Consider the following 20,901-nt stretch of genomic DNA (forward strand, 5'->3'; position numbering starts at 1 on the left):
GGATTTATAAGAGATAGCAAAGGCATGGTGCTCTGCAGATTTGCTAGCAACCTAGGCCATGGTTCCCCCCTTAGAGATGAACTTTGGGGAGTGATCAAAGGTATGAAACTAGCTTTTGATTGTGGCTTAAAAGAGGTAGAAGTGGAACTGGACTCCAAGGAAGCTTTTGAACTAATCACCCTCCACTTCCCGCGTCAGCACCCTTGTAGCTTCTTGGTCCAGGAGATTTTCAGACTCTCCTCGTTAAACTGAAATAAATCCTTCAATCTCATCCTCCGTGAAAACAAATTTCTATGCTGTCCTTGCGAAATCTGGCCACAATTCTCAGGATTTGTAGTTTGATAATGAGAATATACCTCACTTCCTTTTTTGTAATTTGAACTATAATGTAATGAGAACTTCAGTCCCCAAACTTGCTTAATCCTTGGGTTTCTACCCCAAACTTAATAAAAAAAACTCAATTTTTTTTACTGTATATATCACACTCAAATATTTGAAATGCCTCCACTTAAAATTTAACTGCACATAGTTTCAAATTTGAAATTTGAAATTATCACATTTTTTATATAGAAATATGAAAATTCCAAAGTCAGCTATTGGATACAGAAAAAATTTAAATCACCTTAATCATACATTATAACCATTCCTATAAATATTGTATATCCAAAATCAAATTTCATATTCTAAATAATTTTCAGCAAAATTTTCGCTTTTTCCCGCCCGAGTGGCTCTTCAAAACCCCACTACCCTTCACCATTTCTCTCACTCCCTACATTTTCGCCTTTTGCCGCTTCTTCTCTTTCTCCGCCACCACCCATGGCCAAACGCAAGCGCCAGCCACCACCCATGGCCAAACGTAAGCGCCAGCCACCACCACCACCGGAGGAGAAACACGACACCGTTTCACTGCTTCCAACTGAACGTAAAACGGCCAAACGCCCCTCCGATAACTCCGATGACGACGCCTTCTTCGTCGGAAAACCTATTCCGGCCGCCGAAGCCCGCGCTAAGTGGCCCCACCGTTACCCCAAGGTCTTCTTCTTCTCTTCAACCCTACTTCTATACAGATTTGTACCTATTTACTTTCGATTTTAACCCTATTTCTCTTGTTTTGTATCAGGTGGAAAAGAAGGGTTCAGCTCGAAACTCCAACGGGTGAGAAATTGAGTATCTCAGATTCCTCTTTGTTTCTCGTTTTTTCCATTTGCATAGCTGAAAACTCGGTTAATGGTTATCTAATATCTCTGGATCTATGCGATTGTTTAGGGCAAAGAGCGAAACTGAGAATCTCCAGGTGAAGTCTCACTACAGTCAAGCTAGGGTTGATGGGATACTCTACGACCTTAACGATGACGCATATGTCAAGGTTTTCTCCTTTTCCTTCGCAATCTGAATCACCATGATATGATCTCCCTAGATTTTTGTTATAGCAGAATCCTTTCACTATCACAACACTTCGATGTCGAAAAATTTCTGATAGGTTCACTATTTTAACATGCATTGAGCTATTTTGAATGAACTTCTCAAACATTAAAGGAAAAAAATCTGAAAATTGCTTTTTCTTCGATCCGCATTTAACCTGATAAAAGTTGAATCTCATGCATTTAACTTCTTTGTAATCTTATTTATTTGTTAGGGTTTCAGTTACAATAACCTAAATTTGCTTTTTATTCGATCCGGTTGTATGTCATAGATTTTGGTTGGAAATGCTTTTAACTACTACTAATGAAAATCAAATCACAAAAGCTTTCCTTTATTGTTAGGAGACACCATTGTTGTCAAATAGCGGTTTTAGTGGCGCTATTGCGTAGCGCTCTGAGGGCTCACCACCATTCTATGGTATTTGCCGCTTTGAGTGTTTGAAGTAGCGGATTTTTGGCTTTTCGCTATTTTCCGCGATTAACAAAACTGAAAGTCACATACATATCTTGATTAAAAGCTCACATAATTTAGAAGTTAATCCAATCTGGGCCTTACTTTGGGAAATATTTTTTTTTACTGTTTGTTGTGTTGATTTATTCTTCTACCACATGGAATTCAGGCTGAAGATGGTAATGCTGATTTTATTGCAAGAATCGTTGAGATGTTTGAAACGGTTGATGATAAGAAGTATTTCACGGCTCAATGGTTCTACAGAGCTGAAGACACGGTGCGATTACATTTTATCAACAGCTTTTGTTTTAATTATCCTGCATTTGTTATGGGCCATTCATTTGGTGTCTTGAATGCATGCAGGTCATCAAAGTCCACAGTGATCTGGTTGACAAGAAACGGGTATTTATATCTGATGTCAAAGATGAAAACCCGCTTGATTGTCTTGTATCCAAATTGAAAATCGCTAAAATCACTTCCACGGTACGTGCTTCATGGTCACTTAGTTTTCTGTAATATCTAATTACATGGCACTTTAATAATTACATGGTCACTTTTTGCAATTTGAATACTGCAGATGGGCTTGGCTGCCAGGAAGGAGATAATCCCTTCTTGTGATTTCTATTATGACATGAAGTACACAGTGCCATACTTGACCTTTTCAAACCTCGTGAGCGGTATGGATTTTTATTCAGATAGGATTTGTATAAAATAACCACACAACACGACTCATGGTCATTGTTATTTGTACTTTACATTTCTATCAAAGATATACCGATTTTTATATGACTTATGAATCATGACTACTGCTGTTTTAATGTTAGTTTTTGCTGAATTTTGCAACCTGACTCTTTTTCCTCTGATAACCAGAAACAACCAGAATAGAAAATGATTCATCTTCCACAGTTTCAACTGAGTCAGGATCTAATGCTTGTGTCAATGATGCTGACTATGTTAATGGAGGGACCTGTCAAAATAACAGTTCCATTTCGTCAGAGTGGACATTGTTAGACTTGTATTCTGGATGTGGAGCTATGTCCACTGGTATTTGCTTGGGTGCATCTTTATCTGGCATCAAACTTGTCACAGTATGTAGATTTTAGACTAATATTTATCAAGCGATTTGGTTTGTTTTTGCTTTTGTTTTGAGCAATAATTTTGACGGGCTTTATAATGCTTTTGTGTTTGACTTCAAAGAGGTGGGCTGTTGATACAAACGAACACGCATGTAAAAGTCTGAAGTTAAATCACCCAGAAACTCTGGTATGGTTCATTTGGCATCGTGTGTTAGAAACTTGCCATTGTATCTTCATTCTTGTACTTATATTGCTTCTCAAAATGATAATCAGGTCAGGAATGAACTGGCAGAAGATTTTTTGAATCTACTGAAAGCTTGGGCTAAGCTTTGTGAGGAGTTTTCACTTTTAGGAACTGAAAGGCCAGATGCTGACCTAGATGTGGATGAGGATGATGCTGATGATAAAGTTGATGATATGACTATTGAAGCTTCAGAAGTTCTATCTGATTCAGAGGAATTTGAGGTGGAAAGGTTGTTGGCGGTTTGCTATGGTGACCCAAACGAAGTCAAAAAACCAGGACTATACTTTAAAGTAAGTTAGCTTCCACTCCTGCATGATAAATTAATTGGCTTATTTGAAGTTGCAACTTTTATTTTTGCACAGCTCAATTTTAAATTTACCCTACACTTCTCATCATTTCATTGATCATATCCCACCTTTTTTAATTCCTATCTCTCTTTGCTCCACTCTTGGAGGTTTTTTTGTTGTTGTTGTTGTTCAGGTTATTATTAAGATTGGCTTAATATTGTGAGTGTTCTTTGCGCTTTCTGTGTAACACATTTGGATTTTAAACACAGTTCAGCATATATATATATATATATATATATATTTGCTAGTGAGTGGAATAGAATGGAAATAAATTAAAGTTTCCATTTCATATTTTGGATGTCTTCATGATATAACATTAAAAGTCTGATTTGAAATCCTAAATTTGAGGGAAAGAAAAGAATGTTATTGCTCTCCAACTTTTCATTTTATCTTGTGCTTTCAAACTTAAATGATCAATTATTTTGATGTTATAATCATTTAGGTGCGTTGGAAGGGTTATGGTTCCAGTGAGGATACATGGGAGCCAAGAGAAGGCTTGAGGTTATCATCTTACAATCATGTTATTAAAATATTGATTATTATTTCCATCTGTTTCCAAAGGCTTATGCCTTATAGCGAAATCTCTGCAAGATTATAACTGTGGTTATGTATGTTCCAGCGATTGCGAGGAAGTTTTGGAAGAATTTGTGAAGAAAGGATATAAGAGAAAGTTATTGCCCCTTCCGGTGAGTCTCTCTCTTTTCCTCATTTGTGGATAAACTTAATTCTTCGTTTCGAGGCAAGCTTATTTCCTTTTTATTAATTTTTTTGTAATAATTTGTTCTTGTGCAGGGTGACGCTGATTTGATATGTGGAGGACCACCATGTCAAGGAGTAAGCGGTTTCAACCGCTTCAGGAACCCTCGGGCTCCATTAGAGGATACTAAGAACAGTCAGCTAATTGTGTACATGGACATCATTGATTTCTTGAAGCCAAAATACGTCCTAATGGAGAACGTAGTAGATATTTTGAAGTTTGCTGGTGGTTTCTTAGGGCGTTATGCTATTGGCCGTCTTGTTGCCATGAACTACCAAGCTAGAATGGGTATGATGGCAGCAGGGTCTTATGGCCTTCCGCAATTTCGGATGCGTGTTTTCTTATGGGGAGCTCGTCCTTCCCAAGTAAGACCACAATTTATACTTCTAGATTTTTTTAGGTGAAATGATTATGTTGATGTTATAAATGGGAAGGTTAATGATTTGACAATTTTTTTGGCAGAAATTGCCTCCATATCCGTTACCAACTCATGAGGTGGTATCAAGAGGTTTCGTACCCGCAGAGTTTGAGGTAAGGACTGATAGAATCAGACATGTTCCTAGCATTTCCTTATAAAATAATTGTCTTCTGTGTTTTTAATCAATGGGGTCTGACAGTCAATCATAATGCAGGAAATTACAGTTGCATTTAATAAAAAAGAAACTTGTGAGCTGGCTAACGCACTTCTTCTTGAGGATGCAATATCAGATCTCCCTCCAGTATGTTTATTTTGCTCACAAGTACATTGTTTAGTATGGTAGTTTGGACCTATATGAATTTTTGGTGGTATTTCTTTCCAATTTTTATCTTCCTGCCAAACAGGTTGCAAATGATGAGAGCCGGGATGAAAGGAACTATGGAACCTCTCCTCGCACTGAGTTTCAAAAATATATTAGATTGAGCAAAAGCGGTTTGCTTCCATATCTACTGTTTTAATTTTGAAGCATGCTATCTTGTTTATGAGCTTTGCTTTTACAGTTTTAACTTTACCTGATTGAAAATAAGTACTGCTTATAAGACTGTTGGGAATTTTGTACTACTTTGGATAGTTTTGGCCAGAACCATAATTGTGTTGTGGTGGTCGCTGTAGTTTGATGGGATAAGAAAATTGTCATGTCACCATGATTATTAAAACATTGATATTTGCTGATTATACGTTCTCTGTTTTCTAGAGATTGTGAATAATATGGCTGCTGCTAAAAGCAAACCACAAAGAAAACTGTATGATCATCGTCCTCTGAAATTAAACAAAGACGATTATGACAGAGTTTGTCAGGTTCCCCAGAAGAAGGTTCTGTAACTTGACCTTTTCTGCTGTGTTTTTTATTTAATCCTAAGTGCAAGTTTAAATGGTGCCTGCTTGCTTTTCAGGGTGCAAACTTCAGAGACCTACGTGGAGTACTTGTGAAGGACAACAAAGCTGTATGGGATCCATCAATTCCAAGAGTCTTGCTAGATTCTGGGAAGCCTTTGGTACTATTCTTTTTTAGTCACCTTATTTTATGGACATATATTTTGAACTACTCTTTATAATACCAAAACATTTTCCTCTGTTTGATATCTGTATTCTGTTCATGCATAGGTTCCTTCTTATGCTATGTCATTTGTTCGTGGGACCTCCACTAAGTAAGTATATGAATAATATCTGATTTTTTGGTGCCCTCTTCTCTTTCAAATTTCCTAATTTGCTTTCTGTAAAATGAAAAACAGGCCATTTGGACGTTTATGGTGGGATGAAATTGTGCCAACAGTTGTGACAAGGGCTGAACCACACAACCAGGTTATTATTTGGGTTTTATACTTTATTTGGTAACTGCTACCAATTCTGAACAAAATCGGTACAAATATGTTGCATTGATGTAAATGGTATCTTCCCAAGGCTTTCATGCGGGCCTTTTAAAAGTTTAACTCATGTTGTAATGTCAAATGCTGTCTCTTGGTCATGATATTTTGCATGTATCATTCTGCATTTTCTCATTTGAGCTATTTTATTGTTAGGCCATTCTCCACCCCACACAAGATCGTGTACTTACAATTCGAGAGAATGCGAGACTGCAAGGGTTTCCTGATTGCTATAAACTTAGTGGACCGGTGAAGCAAAGGTATGTTCGTAATTGTATGTCTAGAAGGATTCAGAATCATTTCTTTATATAACTAGTTTTTACTTTTTAACCTTAGCTTAGTTTAGTTCAGCAGTTAAAATTTAATCATCACTGTCTTGGCACTCAATGTTACAACATACAGGTACATGCAAGTTGGAAATGCAGTTGCGGTTCCTGTGGCTCTCGCCTTGGGATACACGTTTGGCTTGGCCTGCCAAGGGCTGTGTGATGATGAGCCTTTGACAACTCTCCCCTTTAGATATCCAGTTTGTCTTGCCTCATCTTCAGCTCAAATTGAGAATGAGGATTCTAGTTGAGGTCTCTTCGATATTGATTGCTGGTTAAAGTTTTCCATTTTTATTCGGAGCTTCATATAAGAAGAGTGTTGGACTGTTGGAGGCGGAAGAATAATATGCATTATTGTAATGAGCTTTTGGAACATTAATTATAATGATTGAATTTTCAGCATGATTGTTATGTACACGGTACACTTATGACAGACATCGATTATTATGCTATAAGATCACTTTGGTGATGGTCTACTCTATGTCTATTTAGAAACAATTTATATATGATCAATGCTTGCTTTAACAATTGGAATTGTGTTTATTTGTTGATGATTGACCGAGGCTATGTCATATGTTGCCCTGAAAGGTGAAGGTGTAGATTTCTTATAACTTATACGTAAGAGGTATGGAAATTAAAAAAAAAAGTCTTTCTTCAACATTCAGTGATCCTAGAAAGAATCTTCCATGAAGACTAAGTTGTTCTCGAAGCTTAATTCAGTTTCAGAGTTATGCATCGCTTGTCAAAACTTTGATCAATCATAAATTGACCAATTCCATATCACCACTGACCAATTTTTTTTTTATATTACCACTGACCAATTTTAAACTCAATTGAATATAAGAATAATGTTAGAAATGTGTGACCCTAATTTTATGGTTTGGTCAATGATAATATAAGGTTGTTTAAATCGGGTATATGATTTATTAATGGCCATATGATGGTCAATTTAAGTATAATGACTCTTCCACTATTTCATCTTTGATGATATATCAGATGAAATACCATAGTAATTTAGCATGTTTGGATAAATTTATTTGACTGAGAGTCTTTTATATGCTTTTATTTAATTGAACTATGAATTAATAATTGATGAACCGTGAAAGCCATATTTATAGCCTTTCTGTCTTGATTGCTTGACGTTCTGTTAGATTAGATGGCTGTGAGCACACCATGAATATTGTCTTTTTAATATCCTCTTATTTTTTTGGATTGATGTGCTATCTTGAAGCATGCCTAACCCAAAGTGCATAATACACATTTAGTGAAGGTGGAATTACAGTGAATAAAAAAAATCTATAAAAAATTACTTTTATTCACTGTAATTTTTCACTATGTATTTAAATATGTATTATATAGTATAGAGTATTACTACATGATAAGAGTATTACTACACAAATAGTTTTTGTCTTTTTTCACGAGACAGATCACAGACAGGATGACAATGGGTAGGGTACTATAGTACCCATTCCCATACCCGCGTTTTCAAAAATTACCCGTACCCGTCCCCATACTCGTGTGGGCAGGAACTTGAATGCCCGTTCTCGTACCCTCTGGGTACCTATATGCCCGTACCCGGGCCCATTACCCGCAATTTAGCAAACCAAAATATAATTTTTCATTATTTTTGTTAATAGAAAATAAAAATACAACTAACTTTTTAAATAAAAAATAAAAAAGATTATCCGAATACTTAACAAGTTAAATCATTCAACTAAAAATATTTTTTTAGAATTGTAGGTTATTAACTTACTAATTCTAAAAATAAGTAGGAGTAAATTAGCAATAATTATCAATACCTTAAATACTCTCCTATTTTTTTTTAAAAGAGTAAGTTTGAATTATAGCTTAAGTTAATTTGTTAATAACTTAATATATCACCAAATAATAATAATAATATTATATGTGTGCGGGTATGGGGCAGGTTGGGTACTATAGTGCCCATACCCACTACTTTTTGCGGGTAATTACCCATACCCAACCCCATACCCATCTAGCGGGTTTTTACCCTATCCATGGTGAATATTTTTTGCGGGTACCCTACCCATTGCCATCCCTAATATTCACATATGAGTTCTCCAAGAATACACATGCCTTCTATAAAACTCACAAAAGATAAATTTATATGCAATTCTACCATATTAATTAAAATTAGAATAAGCTTTCACTTGTTTATACTCTGAGCAACCCTTGATTTTTTGTACGATTATAATGTATTTTAGATTTAATTAACGGAAAATAATGTTTCAAAAAAAATTAACGGAAAATACAACATAACTCACTCACTTTAATGAAAAATAGCATTTTAAAGGAGTCTTATTCAATAAAAAAAAGGTAAATTCTGTTGTACCCTCAATTTTTTTTGGGTATGGTACCCCATTAAGTAATTCTATAGATTATTATCATGTTATTCAAGGTAAATACTACATCATTAGATTTTACTTTACTTGTTAATTAACTTTATCTCATGAAATTCATTTTTTGATGAAAAATGTACGAGTGGTGGAAACGAATAATGGTGATGAAGATGCGCGTAAAATGACCATGGTTGGTGGATGCACAAAGCTCAGAAAACACAACTTTCAAATCTCACGTCCCTAAGAATGGAACGTTGCATTACTACGATAGAACACAATCAAAATTTTAACCGGTACATGAGTCTTTATTATTAAAATCGACTCATTTTGGGTACCACACCTTAGTCTGGCTTAAGGTACCACAGCAAGCACCTAAAAACCTAAAAAAAATGATGTTTTGCAATTGATTTCACTTAAATATAATTTTTGCAATCTAACTTTTACAATCTGGCATACATTTTGAACTGACACAGGTGTTTCCCTTTAGCCTAATTCATAAATTCAAGAACGTCATGTGACTTTAGGCTAACAATTAACTAAATGATTATTCTGCATGAGATTTAGAACATGGTGATATACATTGGCCATATGCTAGCTAATTAAGGAAATGCTTACATCTTGATTAGCGAAATATTATGACTATTAGCTGACATGCATAACGTGCAGCTTGTGATTAAAAGAAGACAAATTTTGTTTAGTTCTTCAAAGATGTATACTTAAATTTTAAATTAATTTCAACTTAACTTTGTAAGTATTTTACTTATCTCGGTTTAGTGTTTAGTTCAATATACAGACTTAACATTTATATTAAGTTTGTCATAGAACATGATTGTTGGATACATTGCTCTTGAAACGTAATGTTGCCCAGAAGAACACAATAAAACTTTACCTGTCCAATCACTGTGTGATTCCTATACGTGCCCCTTCACTCTTTTGCCACTTCTTAAGTACCCTCTGGCACACCCACCCAACAAACAATGTAGCAGAAATTATCTGCTGTATGTTTTTATTATGCTAACATAGTTTCCATTTTCCAAGGTAGGAGAAATGTCTTAGTTAATTGCCTCCATTTTGTCTCCCAGGAATAAATTGATTAAAACTATGGGAACAATGCATTGCTCATTTTGTCCCCCCAAAGTAACCTCTTAATCTTAGCCTAGATTCCAGGCCTATGGTGGAAACTTTAGGCTACAACCACTAAATTTTTTGAGCTAGCCAGGATTATATTTTAATCCATCAATTATTATCCCTTGAAGTATGGCATGCATTGACAAGATATGCTCATAGTAAAATGCAAGTCCAATAATACACATGATGATTTAAAAGTATTTTTTTTATGGAAAATGTTTCTTTCACACCTCTATGAGAGGTGAAAAGAGGTGGAATGAAAAGAGATAGGGAGAAAAGAAAAAGTAAGAGAGAGAAAGTATGAGATGTGATAGATAATAAGAGGAGAGAGATAGAAACAAAAATAGGTGAAAATAAAGTGTTTAAAATATGAGGTGTGTATATATCATTACTGTTTTTTTATTGAATAATTGAAATGTTACCAACACTTTAACATTTTTTTGGACAAGTTTCACATAGAGGTATGGTAAAATATGTTTTAATATAATATAGAGTTAGTTTTTGAGGTAGAATTAAGTCTAGCTTGAATTCAAAGATAATATCAGTATCTCATACTCGTTTATTAGATGTTGCCTAAATATGAGCAACACAAATGTCAATTTTTTCTTCAACACTCCATATTGGATCGAAGCCCCATATTAATTAGAGATATATATGATGCAATAAATTTTGTAGGGAGGTAGAGTTAAACATAATCTAATTAACTTATAAGTTCTAAGATTTTCTTTTAGCACACTTTTTTTTATTGGTTAAAGTTGATATACGACCCTTGATTTTGATGGAAAATAAATGTGTTGGACATAAGAAAAACAATGGCTAAAATATGAAGATGGAATTATTGATGATGCAATAACAAGGGGAGCAAGCACCATCAATGCCTGTATCCTTTGTTTACGTCCTCACTATGTTTACCACAATTCTCTCAAAGTTCAACGTTGCCCATCTCATGACCATGGATTAATAAAATCCTTAAAGCTAGCCACCAAATTATTGCTGGCCTAAAATGTCAGAAAGTCATATGAAACTTTGGATGACCCACATTGCCCTCACATGATCACATATGAATATATGATATTCCCAAATAGTTTATGACCACAAATATGACCAGGTTTAGGTCCTCCTGACCATGTTCCTATAAATAGATTCAACAAAGCCTAGTTTACAGTCAAGAAAAACAACAAACACCTTTCTAGCAATCAAAACAGCAGAAAAAAAAATGGAAGCAATATCAGTTTCTAAATTGCACAATCCACACCAACCAGTAAGGTCCATTAGCTTTCCCAATAGAACAAACCCTTCTTCTCAGAGAGTTGAAGCACTTCTAAACCATCTAAAACCTCATCATTCTCACCCACTTTTAGAAGCAAAGACAATTCAGAGTGAATTGGTTCTGCTTGCAGAACTCTACATCAGCATGGAAGAGCTTTTCCATTCTCCACAGACCCAACAAGCTCTTCTACACTACCAAGATGGGAAAATGGTAACAGATTCATTGTGTGGCTCAGTTACTTTGCTAGAAGCTTGTGATTCTGCAAGGGAATTGTTGTTGATTCTCAGAGAACACATTCAAACTCTTCAATCAGCCATACGTAGAAGAAGAGGAGATTCAAGCATTGAAAACAACATTGCTGCTTATGAATGCTTTAGGAAGAAATCAAAGAAGAAAATTTCCAACCAATTCAAACAGATGAAGCTAATGCAGAAACAGATCAGAGTAACCTTCTCTGTTCTGAATCAAGAAAATCAGCATCTAACATTGTTAGCAAGAGTTTTACAAGAAGCAAACACCATCACAATTTCTATACTAAGTTCTGTTTTGTTATTCATTTCCTTGCCAGCACTTGGAACAACAAAAGGGTCCTCCTTGATCTCCAAGTTGAAGTCATTTTCCATTGAGAAAGAACAAAAGAACAATATCAATGGGGTTGCAGCAGATCTCAATAGTGCTTTGTGTTCACTCCTTGGAAGAGAGAAAACCAGTGATTCTTCCAATGGTGAAGGACAAAAAGCATTGAGATTGCTAGAGACATTGAATGTTGATATTGATGGTGTAGAGGGTGGATTAGATTGCATTTTTAAATGTTTAGTGAAAAATAGAGTGTTGTTTCTGAATATGCTAGCACATTGATTAGCCTAATCATGAGTAAAAATACATATCCTCTGTAAATGTGAGAATGATCATATTTTTTGACCTCCAGAAATCAATATATATATGTTTAAATGAGAACATCATGATCCTGAACTTCATTATATCTTGTCATAATTTCCATATTCTAGTTTAATTTTTACTTTTGAAATTCATACAAATACTTTCTGAAAACCAACAATTGTCAGGTCTTCAACAAACATGATTTTTTACTTAACATAACAAAAGTTTGGAACACCTCTCTCTCATGGAGGGTTGTGTTGGAAAACTAGCAGCCTGATTAAGGCTAGCCCAACCCGGACTGAAAATGTGAAGGCCAGTAGCGAGTCAAGCCATTTAGCCCGCACCGATATTGGAGGGTAGAGCTGGTAAATTAGTAGCCCGACTCAATCTAGGCCTAGCCCAACCCGGTCCAACAATGAATGAGTTGTATGAGTCATGATGAATATAACTTTTTTAAACAATTTTAATGGATTCTTAATGAGTTAAATGATTTGTTCTATGGTTCAAAAAAAATGATTTGTTCTTGATCCATCAATTACAATTCATTTTCAAATTCATCCAATCCATTTAACACCCTTACTCAAGCCTCAAGTAGCAATGAAGAAAATATAGGAAGAGACTCCCACAATCCCTCTAAATATCTACATTAGTATCAAGAATGAAGAGAATGTTCAGAAGAATAGCAGAAGGTCTAACAAGTACTATTCCTTTTTATACTTCTATAATAGAAGGTCTAGGCATTTTAAGAGACCGAGTGATAAAGAATACAAAACACAATTGAATTAAGGAGTCTATGACTAAGCAATTTTTTCTTTCCATGAGTACTTAACAAACATGATAAAACACTGAAAGAGTTGGTGAACTCAACAAGGAGACATAACGATTACATGCCACTCGTGCCATATACATCATTTTTTTCCTTCTAAAAATATGTATACTTCAATGAGTTTTCCATTGGGTTATATCCCGCAAGATTTGGATCTCATCCTTCAAAACTACCATTTTGCTGCAGTTCTATTCTATCTCTTTGGAATTGAGACAAGCCAGCTAGTATGAAGCTGAAACAATCAAACAACAATTTTATAATTAAGATGATGAAGGCAATGTGGCAGCAGAGGAGGCAAACTAGGTGATGACTAATGAGGTTTTCTGATTGCCAACACAAGGAAGACATGCCAGTTATACACTCCAACCCTATTTCAATACTATCATATCACATATGATAATAATGCACAATGTTTGGCATAGATGTGACAAATTCACCAATTTCCAATGAAACCTGCATGGATGCCACATGCTCACATTGATTGAGCGATACCTTAGCTCATAGCTGTCTGTGCTACCTGTTTTCTTGGCCTATAGAATTGAAGTATGAACATGATTGGCTTCTATATATAAAGAGAGTCAAGGACTTGGTATAACAACACAAACACAACATCATTCAGCTTCACTTCTCTAAGAAAAGAAAAATCAACCACCAAAAAAGCAATTAAGCATGGCAAACAAGTACCATGTTCGTTCAAATAGTTTTCCTTCTGCATCTCATCCTAATACCATCAGAGTAGAGGAGGACCTGAGCAAGATAAAAGCTTGGGCAGCCACATCCACATCCACATCAACATCAATTGGATCTGGCCTTTCCTTGCTTGAAGATCTGTTCATTAGCTTGGAAGATCTTCTCAACATGGCATCCACCCAAAAGGTGATTTCTCACCATCAAGGTGAGAAATGCATGGAAGAATTGTTGGATGCTTCAGTGACAATCTTGGACATCTGTGGCATCACAAGAGACACCATGTCACAGATTAAGGAAAATGTTCAAGCCCTTCACTCTTCTCTTAGAAGGAGAAAGGGAGATTCAAGCATTCAAACCAGTGTAGCCGAGTACATCTTCTTGTCAAAGAAGGTGAAGAAGAATGCCAAGAAGTTGATTACGTCTTTGAAGAAGATGGATACCAAATTTGGAGTGTCACCACTCTTGAATCAAGATCAACAACTCAGTGCTTTGATTAGAGTGCTTAGGGAAGTCATTGCAATGAGCATGTCTACATTCCAATCCCTTTTATCATTCTTGGCCGTGCCTGCTTCAAAGTCAAAGACAAACAAATGGTTAGTGGTAGCAAAGTTATTGCATAAAGGGGTTATAGCTTGTGAAGAGAACAAGGAGAATGTCAATGAGTTGCAATGTGTGGAAGCATCTTTAAGCACCCTTCTATGTGATGGTTCAAACACTGCCAAGATTAAGTCTGCACATGAAAATTTGGAGGCTTTGGAGAATGCCATTGAAAGTCTAGAGAATGATTTGGAGAGAGTATTTAGGCATTTGGTAAAAACTAGAGCCTCCCTTCTCAACATAATGACTCTATAGAGTATGCTCAATCAGTCTTAATTAGTTCTCCAAATCCTACAAATGATCCAAATTTTAGGGATCTGATCAGGATTGGAATTTTTTGCCTAATCAATTTGTACATGATGTATACAATACAATTCATTAGTGATACAATTAAATACAATGAAAAGTTCATACTCTATCTTTCGGTTTGTCATTTTTAAAGTTACTTTTTCGTTTTTACCAAACATTAAATTTCTATATAAATTGGTTTTAAATGTAAGAGATTGAAAATGATAGATTTATGAAATCTTAGCATCTCAACTACACTTCCACAGTTCCACTACTGTTGGTAGCAAAAACAATTTAAAAAAGAAATGACCAATATAGTTGCTAATATGCTCCTGTTTTAGAATCAAACTCTAAGTATCAAGTTCAAAATCATGTCTAATAGCTAGACGATTTCATTTGCTAAAAATCCTCAGAAAGTAAGGAACATGTTCGTGTTACACCCACAAAAAGTTGTCATTGGAGGGTGATGAATACCAGTAATGAATAATTTGACATGAACCCTTGTTAAGGTGTTTGGCTGCTCAGAAAGTAAGGCAAAAAGTGAAAATGAGACAAATGTAAATTTTGAATGCTTACTTTGAAATTTCAAATTGCAATTTGCCAAACATAGCCGTAAATAGAATTTCAAATTGTAATAAAGAATTTATGAATTTCCATAACTAATTTGATTCACATTAAATTAAAAAAATTGTAATAACTTTTTAGCCTGACAATAGTAAGACCAATCTCATTGCTGATGGTGGTGTGACTAATCACTTAAGATTCAAAGATGATGTTAAGTGAATATACCTCTACTAATAAACGTGTCTAACGTATTGTCCAGAAATTAAACCATAAACTAAATGATTAAGGATCTCCTTGTTATTTTTATTTTACAATTTTGGTAAATGGGAAAATATCTTATTTTACCATTAATAAATCTTATGGATATCATAAAATTGTTTAAGTAGAACATAAGATTTGCACAAAAAATTTTATATTAATTGAATTAATATTTTTTAGAATAATAATATCTCGTTCCAACAATTATATATTTAGGGTTTTTTCTTTTTTTTTGGTCACAATCATCCACTCCCCCCAAATATTTCAATATTTCAACCTTCCTCCGCCGCCATTTCATCTTCCACTGCCTTCTGCCTCTCGCGGCCGATTGAACCACCGCCGCCGCCGCCTGAGAAGTAACCTTAACAGCTCGGAATAGAAAATGGGGTTAGAAATTCTCAACTATTCCAGTGTATTTGAATCATTAGGAAACTTACTTTACTATCTCTACAACTTGGGTCGATCACGCCCACCATTTCTGTGTCAAGAACTCCTCGTAGAAATCTTGTCATGGCTTCCGGTGAAATCTCTGGTGCGATTCAGGTGTGTGTCCAAATCATGGAAATCTCTCATCTCCGATTCTCGTTTCGTAAAACTGCACCTTCAACGTTCATCTTCTAGAGTTAACGCTGATTTTTCCCATGCACACTTTCTTACATTATGTGACACCCATGCTTTTGATCGAACATATATCTCGTCTCGCTGCATGAGTTCACTAGTGGACACTCATTCAACCACTGCAGCAAGCCCTGTTTGTTGTCTCTCTGGGTACGATTCCATCGGAGCATGCAACGGGTTGGTTGGATTGAGCTACACATATTATGTGAAGAGAAAACGTTTCTTCCGGGTTTGTTTCTGGAACCCGGCTACGAGGTTAATGTCTCAACGTTCGCCGCGTTTAAGAAGCTCTGGTTATTTTGGGTTTGGTTATGATTGTTCATGTGACACCTACAAGGTGGTGAGTGTGTGTCCGGAGGAGACAATGGTGAATGTTTACAACATGGGTGATGATCGTTGGAGGAGAATTCAAGTTGTCCCTCTTCCCCGTTTGCGTTTGATGCCACCTGCAGTTTATGTGAGTAACAATATTAATTGGTTAGCAACTCTACCCATAGATATACTCTATGGGAACCATGGTGCTGATCTAATGGATGCTGATCCGTATGTAATTGTTTCATTTGATTTGGGGAAACAAAAGTATACACAATTGTCATTGCCTTATTGTCCTCGAAGTATGAACGATTACTGGGAATTTCTGCCCGTTCTTGGGGTTTTGAGAGGTTGCCTATGTATATCTGAAAATAACGATAAAATTGGTAATTTTGAGGTTTGGCAAATGAAGGAGTTTGGAGTACAACGATCTTGGACTCGGTTGTTTAGCATTCATGGCTATGAGAATTTTATTCAGTTGCCTTGTTTTGCAATGTGCATATCTGATAATGGTGATGCCCTTTTGTTGTCGGTTTCTGGTGCGTCCCGAGGAGTTCTCTATACCTTTCGAGACAAGAAATCCCGAGGAGTTCTCTATACCTTTCGAGACAAGAAATTTCAAGGCACGGAAATTGCTAATGAAATCGATGGTTGCTATACCGAGAATTACATTGAAAGTTTGGTTTCACCTTGTTGAAAGTAAGTATGTTTGGTGCATTTTATTTATTACTATTAGAGTTTATTCTTAAATCATGTATCCTTCTTAAATCTTCAATGATAGAGAAATGTTGTTGAATATGTTAATTCTTTTAGATGTGCATTAAGACTAATTTGTTTGGATTTTTAAATATTGTTAGTGATCAGATTAAACGGTATTGAATCAATTTTTAGTAATGGATAGTTGAGGGATTCTCTTGGAAGGATACTTATGAGATATACAGGATATGTTTCTCTTTCTCTGGTTTCCTGTCTTGTCAGGGTGTACAAGGTTAACAAGGGTTGCTCCTATAGGTTATGATCATTTAGGTTCTTAGTTGCTCCTACAGCCCAGTCAAGGCTCTGATGATTTAGGTTTGAATTTGATTTCGTTAATTAATAACTTTTGTTTCAAATCTTTCTCTCTTTGAATGTTGAGAAGCTAGCTGAAGTGATAAAAAGGTAGTTATAAAACTCTGACTGGTATGTAATGTAATGTTTGCTATAAAACTTTTCTTTTTTCATTCAAAAAGTATAAATGATTTACTGAGTTGGATACTGCACGACGTCAATATTGTAGCAATTTTGGAGTGTTTGAGCTTAATAGGTAATCTGACCAATTTAGACTTCAAAATAATTTATGATCCAGAACAAAGGAATTTTTTTTTGTGCTCTTACAATATATTAACCTATATACACAGGTACCTGAGAGATGGATTGAAGAGTTCCTTGGAAAGGTTGAGAGCACCTTCAAAGAGTGATATTGTTACAGCTATTGCTGCCAATGATCTTCCTGTGGCTGATGGTTTGTTGTCTGGTTTTCCCACATGATTTGGAATGATGGCTTCTCAATTCAAAGCATTTTTGGATTCAACTAGAGGTCTATTGCATTAACAAGCACTTGCAGGCTTACCTTTACCTTCATTTAAAAAAAAAAGGTTTACATTTACCTTGCCGTTGTAAAGAATAAGATGTTTGTGTTGAATCCAATTGTTGTCACTTAGCCTGTCATGATGTCAATACATACAAGCATTTGGTTATTGCCTATATTTTTTGTGTTAATTTTTTTTAAGCATAATACTAGAAACCCGGTGAAGCACCCCTGTTTCATTTTACTTTTGCTTCAGCACTAAATGAAGTGTGCAAATGCAATCAGTATATGTCGTTGGAAGTTTCATCACAATTAGCAAAACAAAAGATTCACTATGTTCTGATTGTAGTTGCTCATTGGTCATGTGTTAAATTGTTAATATTAGGAAATTTATTGTAAGTTGTTTTGTGACCAAATTGATGACCATGCGCAAACACATAATTGCTGTAAATTTCATCTATATAGTTGAGAAGTTTCAGGCTTTCATCTAATAATGTAAATTTCACCTCCGCAAAAAGCCCTTAGTGGCTCTGAAAGCTGCCTCTTCTCGTCTGAAGATTCCTCTACTTCTCATTTGTTCTGCGAACGGTATCTCCCCTGGCCATCACCTCCAAAGGACAGCAATGTACCTGAACCCTCTAATCTGTTATTTTGGGTTATTTAGGTTCTTTAAAAATTATATTTAGAGTGTAAAATTCATATACTTGAAGTGTATGCTACTGAAATACATGCACTGTGTTAGTTGGTTAAAATAATTATGTTTTGAGGTAGGGAATAAGCTTAAATATGGGCTTTCTTGTTTGTTGAAAAATCTTGAACGTGTCCTTTTAATGTACCTCAAGATTTCTCAAGAAAATAAACTAAAGAAGATTGTCAAATTTGTTGTTGGGTTTAGAACACTATGAAACACTGAAAGAGTTGGTAAAATCAACAAGGAGACATGAAAGACTACACGCTACTCGTGCCATATATAATTTTTTTTTCCTAAAACCATATGTCATTAATTATATCTCGCAAGATCTGGATCTCATCCTTCAAAAAATTCATTGTTTAAGCCATTTTGCAGTATTATCTCTTTGGCACTGAGACAAGCCAGGAAGGCATTCTGAAGCTGAAACAACACCAATTTTATAATTGAAATGATGAGGGAAATGTGGCAGCAGAGGAGGCAAAGTAGGTGATGACTAATGAGGTTTTGTGATTGCCAACACAAGGAGGACATGCCAATCCTCAAACCCATTTCACCAACGTGCCATTTTGCAGAATATCACATGCAATATCATAATGTTGGGTAGACATATAACAAGCTTACCTAATTCAAAGGGGAATCCATGCGGGTGCCACATGCTCTAAGTCTCTACACGTTGAGATGAATTATCAATCAATCATGAATATATGGCTCTTATATAAAGAGAGAGTCAAGGACTTTGTAAAAGCACATAAACAAACATTGAGCTACCTCTGAAAGAAAAAATAACAACAGAACAACAAAAGAGCAATATGGCAAACAAGTACCATGTTCGTTCAAACAGTTTACCTTCTGGATCTAATCAAAGCTCCATTAGAATAGAAGAAGAGCTAAGCAAAATCCAGACTTGGGAAGCCACATCCACATCCACATCTAACTCAATTGGATCTGGCCTATCCTTGCTTGAAGATTTGTTCATTAGCTTGGAAGATCTTCTCAACATGGCTTCAACCCAAAAGGCGATTTCTCAACATCAAGGTGAGAAGTTTGTGGAAGAACTTTTGGATGGCTCAGTGAGAATCTTGGATATCTGTGGCCTCACAAGGGACGCCATGTTACAAATTAAGGAACATGTTCAAGAACTTCATTTTGCTCTTAGAAGGAGAAAGGGGGACTCAAGCATTGAAACAAGTGTAGCCAAATACAACTCCTTCATTAAAAAGATGAAGAAGAATGTCAGAAAGATGGTCACATCTTTAAAGCACATGGATAGTAAATTTGGAGCATCCTCACTCTTGAATCAAGATCAAGACCTTGCTACTGTGATAAGAGTTCTTAGGGAGGTTATCACAGTGAACATGTCTGTCTTCCAATCCCTTTTGTCTTTCTTAGCTGGGTCTGCTTCGAAATCAAGGAAATGGTTGCTGGTGGCAAAATTGATCCATAAAGGGGTGATATCTTCTGAAGAGAACTTTGAGAATTCCAATGAATTGCATTCTTTAGAAGCATTTTTAAGCAGCCTTGTAACTGAAGGTGCTAATGCTGAGAAGATGCAGGCTGCACATGAAAGAATGGAGTCTTTGGAGAATGCCATTGAAAGCCTAGAGAATGGTTTGGAGAGTATCTTTAGGCACTTGATTAAAACAAGAGTCTCTCTTCTGAACATAATGACACAATAGCTTAGGAATCTTCTGAGGATTGAAAATTTTTGCCTCATCAATTTTTGTACATGTATATAATTCAATAGTTATACAAATCAAATACAGTGACAAGTTAATACTCTATATTTGGCATCTTTTAATTCTTCTTTTCTTCAAAGACCATACGTCTTCATCTCTTATGTTGTCTACCTAAGTACAATAATGATGTTGATACTAATCTTACTTGACCATCGAAGCTCATTCAATGAAATGGTCCTCTAAAAGTTAAGGTCCCCAAGATTATTTTCATACCATGAAGAGCATAATAAAACCAATCAACTTTGAAATCCCAACAACGGAGATAAATTGGATAAATGTTCAATCTGAATTCCTTTGAGCTTGAGTGAGACGAAAAATTAATCTCACGCTTATGAGCTGTGAGTTACCATGGTCAATATTAATTCTTTTATTAAATATCACCGCTTCTAAAATAATGGCTAATTTAACCCTTTTGTAATTAACTCTACATAACGACACCCAAGTCCAAGTAACATTCTAAAGATTCTAATAAATTCATAGTTTAACAGATTTAAAACTTGAGTTCCGTAAGGTCGGGTTAAAAACGAGCATAACTCGTCTTAACTTGTCCCACAAATACCCCTTCTCCTAACTAAACCAACTCAAAAGAGTGCACTTTCCCGGAATAAATTTGCGGAAAAGAGCCCCTCTCGTCTCTCACTCCTACCATTCACCGT

The 20,901-nt window shown here is 35.6% G+C and overlaps 5 protein-coding genes across 5 annotated transcripts; all 5 read left to right on the forward strand.

The window, feature by feature from the left end:
• The first annotated feature begins 754 nt into the window (after window positions 1-754).
• Window positions 755-6,966, forward strand: LOC130740381 (putative DNA (cytosine-5)-methyltransferase CMT1). Its single transcript, XM_057592975.1, has 21 exons — window positions 755-1,032; window positions 1,121-1,155; window positions 1,267-1,366; window positions 2,042-2,149; window positions 2,236-2,355; window positions 2,450-2,549; window positions 2,743-2,960; window positions 3,070-3,135; window positions 3,222-3,482; window positions 3,982-4,040; window positions 4,159-4,225; window positions 4,332-4,661; window positions 4,759-4,827; window positions 4,929-5,015; window positions 5,119-5,206; window positions 5,469-5,587; window positions 5,668-5,769; window positions 5,879-5,922; window positions 6,007-6,076; window positions 6,295-6,398; window positions 6,541-6,966. Exons 1-21 carry the CDS (start codon window positions 817-819, stop codon window positions 6,713-6,715), a joined length of 2,538 nt encoding a protein of 845 aa, XP_057448958.1. The 5' UTR covers window positions 755-816; the 3' UTR covers window positions 6,716-6,966.
• A 4,153-nt stretch (window positions 6,967-11,119) lies between these two features.
• LOC130735787 (uncharacterized) lies at window positions 11,120-12,183 on the forward strand. Its single transcript, XM_057587685.1, has one exon. It carries the CDS (start codon window positions 11,166-11,168, stop codon window positions 12,075-12,077), a length of 912 nt encoding a protein of 303 aa, XP_057443668.1. The 5' UTR covers window positions 11,120-11,165; the 3' UTR covers window positions 12,078-12,183.
• A 786-nt stretch (window positions 12,184-12,969) lies between these two features.
• LOC130735788 (uncharacterized) lies at window positions 12,970-14,598 on the forward strand. The gene has a single exon (XM_057587686.1). It carries the CDS (start codon window positions 13,594-13,596, stop codon window positions 14,464-14,466), a length of 873 nt encoding a protein of 290 aa, XP_057443669.1. The 5' UTR covers window positions 12,970-13,593; the 3' UTR covers window positions 14,467-14,598.
• A 1,046-nt stretch (window positions 14,599-15,644) lies between these two features.
• LOC130737142 (F-box/kelch-repeat protein At3g23880-like) lies at window positions 15,645-17,778 on the forward strand. Its single transcript, XM_057588910.1, has 4 exons — window positions 15,645-16,933; window positions 17,065-17,123; window positions 17,230-17,262; window positions 17,649-17,778. The coding sequence occupies exons 1-4, from the start codon at window positions 15,704-15,706 to the stop codon at window positions 17,776-17,778; spliced, it is 1,452 nt and encodes a 483-aa protein (XP_057444893.1). The 5' UTR covers window positions 15,645-15,703.
• Window positions 17,779-19,187: 1,409 nt separating this feature from the next.
• LOC130735789 (uncharacterized) lies at window positions 19,188-20,279 on the forward strand. Its single transcript, XM_057587687.1, has one exon. The coding sequence runs from the start codon at window positions 19,319-19,321 to the stop codon at window positions 20,183-20,185; it is 867 nt and encodes a 288-aa protein (XP_057443670.1). The 5' UTR covers window positions 19,188-19,318; the 3' UTR covers window positions 20,186-20,279.
• Window positions 20,280-20,901: the final 622 nt, after the last annotated feature.

This window comes from Lotus japonicus, chromosome 2 (genome assembly GCF_012489685.1).
Source record: "Lotus japonicus ecotype B-129 chromosome 2, LjGifu_v1.2".
Taxonomy (NCBI): Eukaryota; Viridiplantae; Streptophyta; class Magnoliopsida; order Fabales; family Fabaceae; genus Lotus; species Lotus japonicus.

Bases quoted from the DNA above. Each gene is read 5' to 3' on its own strand.
- LOC130735789 (XM_057587687.1), top strand. From the start codon at position 19,319: ATGGCAAACAAGTACCATGTTCGTTCAAACAGTTTACCTTCTGGATCT.
- LOC130740381 (XM_057592975.1), top strand. From the start codon at position 817: ATGGCCAAACGCAAGCGCCAGCCACCACCCATGGCCAAACGTAAGCGC. The intron at 2,550-2,742 runs GTATGGATTTTT...TCTGATAACCAG, and splicing joins CTTTTCAAACCTCGTGAGCG to AAACAACCAGAATAGAAAAT. The intron at 3,136-3,221 runs GTATGGTTCATT...AATGATAATCAG, and splicing joins TAAATCACCCAGAAACTCTG to GTCAGGAATGAACTGGCAGA.
- LOC130737142 (XM_057588910.1), top strand. From the start codon at position 15,704: ATGGGGTTAGAAATTCTCAACTATTCCAGTGTATTTGAATCATTAGGA. The intron at 17,124-17,229 runs GTATTGAATCAA...CTGTCTTGTCAG, and splicing joins GTTAGTGATCAGATTAAACG to GGTGTACAAGGTTAACAAGG. The intron at 17,263-17,648 runs GTTATGATCATT...CTATATACACAG, and splicing joins AACAAGGGTTGCTCCTATAG to GTACCTGAGAGATGGATTGA.
- LOC130735787 (XM_057587685.1), top strand. From the start codon at position 11,166: ATGGAAGCAATATCAGTTTCTAAATTGCACAATCCACACCAACCAGTA.
- LOC130735788 (XM_057587686.1), top strand. From the start codon at position 13,594: ATGGCAAACAAGTACCATGTTCGTTCAAATAGTTTTCCTTCTGCATCT.